The sequence below is a fragment of the Pararge aegeria genome, chromosome 3 (assembly GCF_905163445.1).
Source record: "Pararge aegeria chromosome 3, ilParAegt1.1, whole genome shotgun sequence".
In the NCBI taxonomy this organism is placed as follows: domain Eukaryota; kingdom Metazoa; phylum Arthropoda; class Insecta; order Lepidoptera; family Nymphalidae; genus Pararge; species Pararge aegeria.
Genome location: NC_053182.1, coordinates 5,142,980 through 5,153,680, shown reverse-complemented (window position 1 = coordinate 5,153,680; position 10,701 = coordinate 5,142,980). Strand labels below are relative to the sequence as shown.

Genomic DNA, 10,701 nt, shown 5'->3' with positions numbered 1-10,701 from the left:
GTGATTGTATTCTCTTCTAGTTTTACGGGTCTTTATTATTACGGGTATTTTATAAAATTTTACACACACACATTTATTTTATTGTAAGTAAACATTATTTCAGAAAAGAAGAATTACCTAGGTTTAATTCGAAGATACGCCAAGACGAAAAATAGGATCAAATTGCAAATAAGTTATCTGTAGCTACAACGTGTCAACTGTCAAGTGACAACTGTCTATCTACCTTCCATAATATTTGGTACAATTTGCTGAATTGTGTGTGGTTCATGTTTGTTCATTTTCTAAAAAAGGATTATAAGTAGAGTTTTTAGTAACCATTCTAAATTTTGTATCAAGATGACAATCGAAAAAACACCTGAGGTAATATTTATGAAATTATGTACCTAATTATCTCAAAATTCAGTGCGTGTTTTTGGGACACGTCACTCTTGCCGACGATGCTTGTTTATAAGACACAGTTTTGAGCTTATTTTTACGAATGTGTATTAAGAAGTAGTGTATCCGAAAGTTAAAGGATTATAATTTTGCAAGTAAATTAAATATTGCATCTGTAATTGCATTCTATTTCAGCAAATTTTCCTCGACCTAATTCTGTATTGCAAAAAATGTGTAAAACTAACTGCGCCCGCGGTTTTACCCGCGGACACGATATTTGGTGCAAATTTTCAAATGTTAATCCATCCATGGAATTTGAAGTTTCTCTGCATCTAAAAATCTCTCTCTATTTATATAACTCTATATAAAAAATAAAAAGTTAATTAGTTGAAAATAAGGCATGGAATGGAAGGATAAACGAACATGCACACACATTAATATATTGGTATGTATATCAATGATGACACATTGATTATTTAATCTTGACCATTAGGTCCTGGGACCAATATTTGTTGCTGACAATTAGCAATTTAAAATACACTATCTGATCCACAAACAGGTGAAATTTGTTAAACCTGTATATATCCAATAATCCATGCTACTTTTGGATACAGTAGCATTCTTATGGTAAAATGAGTATTAAAATTATATCAGTCCTTCCATTGTACGCAGTGGCACTTCAGTGCCACTGGTACGGCTCCCCACTGGGTCACTCCAGCCAGCCGAGTTCACTCCAAAAGCTTAGCAGGCTGCCCAGGTTGCCAAGTGATCAGTCCAGCTTATGTCTAACAAATTAGAGTAATATATGTATAAATAAATATTTTATTAATAGATTACACTATGTCTTCCAGGTAGTCAAAATTAACAAATGGGATGGTGCTGCTGCTAAGAACGCTATTGACGATGCTATCAGAGAGGTATATATAACTTAACAGATGTAATAAAGCGCCATTCCTGTTTCTGAAAATGCAATTGCAATCACACTTCTCTATTATACAATAGCTGTATAGCTGAAACTATTGGTAGATAACGATTTTGTTCATAGTTTATTTTTGTATTTTTATTCCACAACAAATTAATCTGTTTCAACACAACATTGTACTGGAACACTAAATCCCTTACAGTCAAACCTAAGAGATCCTTAACTAGGCGACTAAAATGTTGGCAACAGTCTATACAACCACTGAAACGTGGAATGCCCTCCTTTCATCTATTTTTTTCTTTCAAATACGATTTGTGTTATGTTCCAACTTATACCATTTTGTATTATAACTTAAATATATTTTGTATGAAATTATAATCATATCTGTAAGTATTACATACTATACTTTCACTTTCATCAATACCTTAAGTATGCTTTCCTTGACCAAATTAATTTACCTTCACCTTATAGTATACTTCTACTTCACTTTCGGGGGCCAAGTTTGAGTCACAACACACGCCTCTAACCTTTTAAGCATTTAAAATATAACTTGTTTCAATGGTGAAGGAAAACATTGAGGAAACCTGCATGTCTGAGAGTCAGGCAACCATGCTCATGTGGTGGTAATTCTCAAAGGTGTGCAGAGTTCACCAATCTGCACTGGGCCAGAGTGGTGGACAACAGCCTTCACTTCTTCTCATTATGTGATGAGACCCATATTCTGTAGTGGGCCGGTAATGAATATGATGATAATGATGATGATGATACTATGCTGATAGATTAGATTCTCACATATCAATGTTTGTACTTGACGGCCTACTGGTGCAGTGGGCAGCAAACCTGCTTTCAGAGTCCAAGGCCGTGGGTTCGATTCCCACACCTGGAAAATATTTGTGTGATGACCATAAGTGTTTTTCAGTGTCTGGTGTATTTTCTAAGTATTTATGTATATATAATTCATAAAAATATTCATCAGTCATCTTAGTACCCATAACACACGCTACGCTTACTTTGGGGCTAGATGGCGACGTGTGTATTGTCGTGTATTTAATATTTATTTACTCACAATTTCTGGTATCTTAATAATAATATAAAAGTAATAAAAAAACATTAGCTACTGTAAACTTTAGAAAATATGTATGCGTAAATGTAATTAAAATAAAAAATCCTTTAAATCTAAATTATCTTGCAGGTTTTCACTGGTGAGCTAAAGTGTAAGGAGAGTTTTGCGCTTATAGACGGACGACTTTGCCTCTGCGCCCTTGCTGTTGGCGTCGCTCTGTATGCCTTGCTATGGGACTACCTTTACCCATTCCCGCAGTCAAAGTAATTAAATTTTATTAAAAAAATCCTCACAGTTTTTCTGTGTCTGGGTGTATATCTGTATTTTATAAGTATTTATGTATATCTATATATATATAAGAAAGTTGTGTTAGTTTATAAATCAAGAATGGCAATACCAATTTTTATGATATCATGTTTTTTGGATTCCTCTTAGACCGAAATAGAATAATAAGTATCAAAATGTAACATTCACGTAAAATTTTAAACGTCAGTCCCTCAACGTCATGGCCATTCAAGTTTTCAACAATTATCGTAAGCCCCTTAGGGCCTTATTGATAAGCATTGCTTGACGTTGCAATGGTTAAGCCACAGAAGAAAGAACATACAGAACCATAAGCCATGCATGCAGTGTATTGTGCCCAAAGCCAGTGAAAACGCAGCAAGCACGTCTCACTTTACACCCGCGCAATGTTGCTCGCAAACTGACCATTTTCCAAATAAAATAAAAAGGTAAAATAATTACTTACAACTGCTTGAAGTTACAAACTGGAATGAAGTTACAAATCGTTAGTTCGAGAAACGCTGCTAAAGTGTTGGGTTTTTCATGCTTTAACATTTTTTGAGGTAAACAGTGTTTTATTGGCATTTGAAAGCTGGTGCTGTCACAAAAATACTGCATACTTATCTCGATTTTGTGCCACATTCTTTAATAAGGCCCATATTGTACTCATAACTTAAATCCATACAATGTATGATTCTTTTCTAAAATAAGACGCAGAGAAACTTAAAACTTTGACAAAAATAAAAAAGCTATGGCATACTCACTTTGTGGCCTTTGAAGCTTATGAGGTTTGATCTCTAATTAGTCTCTCAGTTTTTTTATTCCACTAACAGTTAGCCTTTGACTGCATTCTCAACACGATGCTGCACTCTAAGAAGATAGCGGGCTTACCTGTCAGAGGTATGGCAGAAATATTAAATGAAACCACTTATCGGTTTCTACGCGGCATCGTATTGGAACGCCAAATCGCTTGGCACGTCTTTGTTAGTATGGCGATAACCAGACCAACCGCCGTACTCACTATCTTTTCCAACAGTTGATAGATTTTTTTTAAATTTATAATACACACATCGCCATCTAGCCCCAAAGTAAGCGTTAGCTTGTGTTATGGGTGCTAAGATGACTGATTAATACTTTTACGAATAATATACATAAATACTTAGAATATACATATAAACACCCAGGCAGTGAAAAACATTCATGCTCATCCCACAAGCAGGGTTGCTGCCCACTGCGCCAGTCGGCCGCCAAATTTTGTAGAGGCTGTATCAGTTTTTCCTTTTTTTTTTTAACAATTGATTTAGGACACAGAGAGGCTTTGGTGGAACGCATTAATCTGACCTTAAATGAGGTGTCTGATTGGGGAGACGCCAATTTGGTCAAATTTAATGCTACCAAAACGCAAGCGTGTTTATTTACTACCAAACGGAGTCCATTTCCCCTGACTCCGACTTTCCGAGGTATATCTTTGCCTATTACCGACAGTTTAGAGCTTCTAGGTGTCAATATTTCATCCAACCTCAACTTTGGACAATACATCGAATCCAGGGCAAAAACAGCTGGCAAGAAACTGGGCATCCTCAATAAGGTCAAGCAGTACTTCACGCATGAACAGCTTCTTACCTTGTACCAAGCTCAAGTTCGATCGTGCATGGAGTACTGTTCCCATTTATGGGATGGCTCTGCCAAGTATCAGCTTGATGCCCTGGATTCGGTTGATCGCCGTGCTAGAAGGCTCATCGGTGACCTAGCCAATAAAAAACTTAAGAGTTTGGAACATCGTCGCAAGGTTGCCTGCCTTTCGGTATTCTATAGGATATATTTCGGAGAGTGTGCTCAAGAACTATTTGATCTAGTTCCCCCCTCGCCTTTTTACCATCGAACCGCGAGGCACCGGAAGGATCTGCATCCCTACGTGGTCGATATACCACGGACGCGTACGAAGCGCTTCGCATCTTCGTTTCTAATTCGCACCGCTAGGATCTGGAATGCTCTTCCAGCTTCCATTTTCCCCAGTTCTTACAACATTAGTACCTTCAAATCAAGAGTGAATAGGCATCTTCTAGGCAAGCGCGCTCCACCTTAGGCTGCATCATCGCTTACCATCAGGTGTGATTGCAGTCAAGCGCTCGTCTATAAATATAAAAAAAAAAAAAAAAATGATGGTAAGTTGAAAACCATCGACTATAATTGCCTATACACATCCTGCAAAGTGTTGCCCTGCGTCCACGAGGCATAGGTGTAAAACCTCGTGTGCCTGTAATTATAACGGCAACAACGCCCTTCAGACCGAAACAGAATTACGACATTGCTGGTAGTACTGCCCCGGACGAGCTCTCTCACACAACGCTCTAATATTATTAGTTAATGTTCTTCTTCTTCTTTTGCTTGCGGCTCAAGTTCGCCTGGTCCCTGGTGTCACGTCGACCGGCTACGATCTATTGTGTCGCCGCTGTCTAGATCTCCCAGCAAGCATTGGTCGCCTTCAGGAAAAGCAGCACTTTCGTTGCTTGAAGAAATTTAGCATCCTCTGGTTGTATGATATGCTTCCCCAAAAGAGTGCTGCGTTTATGCATCAGCGCGGGGCAGGAACAGATTAAATGCGTCTCCACAGGCTCCTTACAGAGTCTACATAGATCTGTGTCCTGCAGCTTTAGGTTGAACATGTGCCTGTTAAGTCCACAGTGACCCGTAAGCGCTCGCACTAGGATGCATAGGTTTTTTCTGTTGAGTGCTTATGCCTCGGAAGCGGCCCTTTTGTTGTATGGTATATTAGTTAATGTTACTTATATGAGACTTTTTCTTTTTGCAGATTGGTACTCATAATCTGTGTACTGTCATACTTCTTCCTCATGTCTATTCTGACCATGTATACCACATTCATGGAGAAGGGCATTTTTGTGGTAGCACGCGAAACTGTCGGTAACAACAACAGGGTTTGGGAAGCCAGTTCTTATGTTAAAAAGTAAGTAAGAAAAAATATTGCAATCATAGAGCATACAAACACGCACTAGCGATTTAAAATTCGCTCGGTAAAAAATGTGGTTTATAAAAAAAATTACACAGATAAACAAAAAAATATGCGGATCTCATTCGCGCGAATATTTTCTTGTACATTTTACATGTGCGTCCCGAGGAAATTTATACGCAGTGCGTGTTTGTTAAGTTCTGTACATCACCAGCATTGTCATATCAACCCTTTAACGCTCCACTACTGGGCACGGGTCACCTCCCACTGTGAGAAGGGTTTAGGCCTTAGTTCACCACGCTGGCTCATTGCGGATTGGCGGAGTTCACACGCCTTTAAGAACGTTATGGAGAACTCTTAGGCATGCAGGTTTCCTCACGATTGTTACAGTAATTTTATAAAATGGATAAATAATTAAACTTTTGATAACTATAAATTCATATTGGCTAGATGTTTTATTAAACTGATTAGGATTTTCATAAATACGCAAGTAATTATTATTTAATTAATAAATAGTTTCCAAGAAACAATTAAAATTATGTTTTATTAACAACCAATGTTCATGACATTGAGGTGGTGGGTATTTTGATATAAATACATTTTCGATATACTTCAGTCCTACATGGACTCGAACCATGCAAAGATACCTACAGTGTCATAGTCGTTATCACGATGATTTTCCTTTAGCGTCGAAGCCGATGTTCACTGTAAAACTGCATTTTAATATTTAAACCATCTTTTTTGTCCTCAGACACGATGACAAATACAACTTGGTTCTTGTAATGCGGGACTTGAATAAAGTTCGCGAGGCCTCCGTCAACAAGTCCTTCGCCTACTTCATAGATGCAAACGGCACTATTGTGCAGACGCTGATAGTCAACGAGATAACTAAACTGTACAACTCAATTTCGTCTGAGAAGAAGGACAAGTAGATGAGAAGTGAAAATAGGTCGGTAATTATCGTGCACAATTCTTAAATACAGTTTTTTTTAATCTCAATAAATTATATAACATATAAAAGATTGTTTTAATTGAAAAATACATTATGTGTCACCCAAAAATACGTGTTTGATATGTCGTCATATCTGTCTCTAAGGACGTACACTGGTATAGATAGGTACATGTATCGTCCAAAAATTTACGCGGTTTGAAAGCCGCAGCTGCCTTTCGGAATAAGCCGCAGCTTATTCCGATAGGCAGGCGTCGTCGACTCTAAAGATTCGGCACAGAATATTAAGGAGGACAAACTGCATACATGTCATATAGGAATTTCCAAAATCTACACTCTTTTGGCGAGTTTACCTCCTACTGTCCACGGAGTGGGAGGTTACCAGCGCTGTATGCAGCAGCAGCGGACTCTTCAAGAGACCCTAACGCCCTCAAGTTCTTGAGCTATGTACCTTGAGTTGCCATTTTAGTTTCGCATCTCCTTGGACAGTGTGGATTATTGTATCTTTGGATTCCCTTATTTTTGATATCCTTATTTCTATTAGTATCATCATATGACAAGATGTGTGTGTGATTAGAGCTTCGAAATATTAAATTCAAAATTATTTATTCATGTAGCAACTATGAAGTGTTCATACATTTTTTTCGATCACTGTGAGGTGATAACTACATTCGTTAACTAAATATTCTAAACTAAGATTCGCGTTGCTAATAAACATTCCTTAAATATAGTGCAATGGGTAGAGACCACGATAATATTATGGGATTTGTCGATATTTCGACCCAGTTGGCAGTTGCATAGATCGTGGTCACGACGGGCCTGCGAAGGTATTCGTGACGACTTGGACTCAGATGACAGGGTCACTGCCCACTGCGCATTTGTCTGTCAAAAAAAAAGTGCTCTACAATCTACACTCTAAATGAATGGTAAAACAAAGTGGAAATACACATGGAGGCATGGGACTCGAGCCTAGGTTTTTTTGCAACCCAGAATTTCTTTACAAACAACGTTTTATAACCCGATTTAAGACTACAGCCTAAAATCTCGATGTCTTCCGAGGAGTCATCATAAATTGGCTGGTTATCTTTGTCTCTACAGAGAAAAAACCACGCTAGATGGCATTGTAGCAAAGCGAAGTTGACTGCGCATGTATTGATCACTTCACTGTGTTCACTCCAAGGTTTTCCGAGCTCGAAATCGAACGAGTTTCGCTATATCTATAACCACGTATAGTATAACCGATGTAAGTCCTTACTTCACACTCCGTCGTCCCCACTTTTAGGTGGGTTAGGTTAGGCGCTGAATAACGTAGGGCGTTACGCCTTGCCGCGCGATTTAATTTAACTAGTATTCTAGTTTACTGAATAGTACAAAATATAATATAGTAATAGTGAAGTAATTTTAACACTAATTACCATAAAAGTGATGTGAAAACTCAATTTATATGATCTGGATGTGTTAGAATCGTAATAATAAAATCGCACAGTGCCCTTGTGTACTATAATTAGTTTTTTATATAACTAAATGTGTTCTTAGTTTAACTCGAGCTGTATTAAAGGATAAAAGGTGAGTTCTTATAAGGAAACAGCAATTTTATAATTTTGGTGTTATGTTATACTTTTTTTTAATAATATGTAGTTAATTGTTTGTAAAGATACTGGGTGCCGAAGTTTTTTTTTTTATTTATTTTGATATCAGCTGTTACACGTTTATGTCTCCTATTACAGCGAATTATTATATATTTTAATATGTAATTTATTTAAAGGATGATAGAATCATTATTCATGTTATTAAATCAGCATAATTACGATTGCCGTATGACATCATTGCTGCTCTGTAAGCCAAGGTCATTCTTACGGTAGGAGGTCAAATTGCCTTTAGGCCCTACATAAATATAAGAAGGTAAAACTACAATTGGTTAATTTTTCTATAAGCCAAGGTCATCCATATACTAGAAGAGTTTATTACATATTTTTGTCTTTACATTATTTAACTAAAACTCTACATTGATATACCTAGGTATATAGGTATATAAAACCTACTTGATTTTCACGGTAATGAGCTTATCTAAGCTTAATATACCTACCTAGGTATGTTATATTATTTTGGAATAATGACAAGTACAGTATAGTTTTAGTTACTAAACCTAATTTTGATCATATTTACGTTCTGATTAGATACTTTTGTTTGTTTTTATAATATTGCTTTGTTCCTTATATTTAGTAGTCCGTACTCCAAAGTCATTAGTAGGGATTTCTTATTGATGTAAGTAAGTACATTTATGCAGATTTCTTTAAAAATGCAAAATACAAAAATTATATTTGGGCATATTTGTTCTGTTTTGTATGGAAATTATTATAAATAAATAAAATAAATATACTACGACAATACACACATCGCCATCTAGCCCCAAAGCGTAGCTTGTGTTATGGGTACTAAGATGCCTGATGCATATTTTTATGAATCATATATATAAATACTTAGAAAATACATATAAGCACCCAGACACTGAAAAACATTCATGCTTATAACACAAACATTTTCCAGTAGGGGGAATCGAACCCACGTCCTTTGGCTCAGAGAGCAGGGTCGCTGTGCCAATCGGCCGTCATTATGAAAATCATAGATTTAAAAAAAAGTGCTGCCCTAGTAGTGACGTTAACTATCTATTTTACCTAATGATGCTTATAGACGTCAATAAGATTACGATATCGCGTCACATTTGGAAGCACTGAGATTCCACGGTATCTTTTGCGAACACGGGTGGCTGTGTGGCAGACTTATTAGAATGTACCTTTACACAATACCACTCGCTGTTGTCCGCGTTTTTCTTCGCGTTTAGTACCGAATTTTACAGATCCCAGTGGGAACCATGTTTTCCTGGGATAAAATGTAGCCTCCGTCTGTTAAACTAACTCTATGCCAAATATATACCTAGTAGTTAATTCGTTGCTAAGTTAGGGCGTAAAGCAAGGACAGACAAACAAACACACTGGCGTAAAGATATTGATGTTCCTGCGATCAAAAAATTCAGAAGAGAAACAGGCACGAAACGCTGTGTTAAAATTAAGAGTCAATACATCGACCTCTTTTCGAATTTTGGCTGAAGTAAAAACTGGTTGGTTTTTACTTCAGCCAGTAAGGAAGCTGGAAATTTATATAAAAAGATATTTCATTTTGAAACAGGATCATTGCATAAATCCACTGCGGATTTTAGCAATTTTTTATTTAGGGTAGGTAGGTTTGACACAAGAAACAAGCTACTTCGCTTTCATCTCAAGGTGTTTCATGACGGCTTCGGCTTCAGATATTACCTGTGGGAGAACTCTACCACTGGTTCTGAAATGCACTATAGAGTATTCTTAAGTCTTCGGAACGTGTGAGGCAGGCTACTCCTGCTATCTTAAAGATACTCGAGTTAACAACACAAATGCCAAGGTTGTTATGAGTTGGATCAGATATTCAGTCCAAGAGTGACGACGCCTTTATCTTTCTTCTGGAGTTGAATCATGAAAATTCTGAAAATAACTGTTGTATTGCGAATATTAGGATTTTCGTTACCTAACCTCACCCATAAGTAAGGTTCGTCATCTGTAGTGGGACACACTTAAAGTGTCCCTCAAAAGTCAAGAAGGTATGTCTGTTATGACTAGGGTTGCCAGGTCGCCAAACCTAATAACCGGACAGATCCAATGTGGCGGGCCATTTGGGTACAAACGCCGGAGACGTTACATTATTGAGGATTTTGTCTCAGTATTAATAGGTGGCAAAAAAATAGTTTGTAAAAGCTCTTTTGATTATTACCAAGTCACCTGCGCTCGCCATGCTCGTTTTCGAGATGTAACAACCCTAACAAATGCCGGACACGCAATCAACAAGCCTAACTATGCCCGTCTTTATCCGGACGCCTGGCAACGCTAGTTATGACTATCATCGGTTCGGAATGCAGATTCCACCGATAAGAAGCCTTTTTTATTGTCGTGGTGGAAAAGCTTTATGACAACCTCTGTCCTTTTGGGCAGGACAGAGTTTATGTGGGACTCGTTTACCCAAACTAAAAACCACGACGGCATGTCCCTCTCGTTGGCTTCAGTAGACGTGCGGGGAACCCGTTGTATTCTTCCCAGACGTCTACCAACCGC

General features: G+C 37.6%; 2 protein-coding genes across 4 annotated transcripts in view; both read left to right on the top strand.

Moving 5' to 3' along the window:
* Positions 1–205: 205 nt before the first annotated feature.
* LOC120637411 (signal peptidase complex subunit 2) lies at positions 206–6,630 on the top strand. The gene is made up of 5 exons (XM_039909243.1): positions 206–360; positions 1,227–1,292; positions 2,490–2,623; positions 5,455–5,607; positions 6,362–6,630. The coding sequence occupies exons 1-5, from the start codon at positions 337–339 to the stop codon at positions 6,540–6,542; spliced, it is 558 nt and encodes a 185-aa protein (XP_039765177.1). The 5' UTR covers positions 206–336; the 3' UTR covers positions 6,543–6,630.
* Positions 6,631–7,748: 1,118 nt separating this feature from the next.
* The window catches only part of LOC120637319 (glycerol-3-phosphate dehydrogenase, mitochondrial), a 43,375-nt gene continuing 40,422 nt past the window's right edge, over positions 7,749–10,701 (top strand). For 2 of the 3 annotated variants that reach the window (XM_039909108.1, XM_039909106.1), the window contains exon 1: positions 7,749–8,125. The gene's annotated coding sequence lies outside the window, so the exon portion shown is untranslated. The remainder of the gene's footprint in view (positions 8,126–10,701) is intronic. The other variant, XM_039909107.1, reaches the window with a different exon arrangement.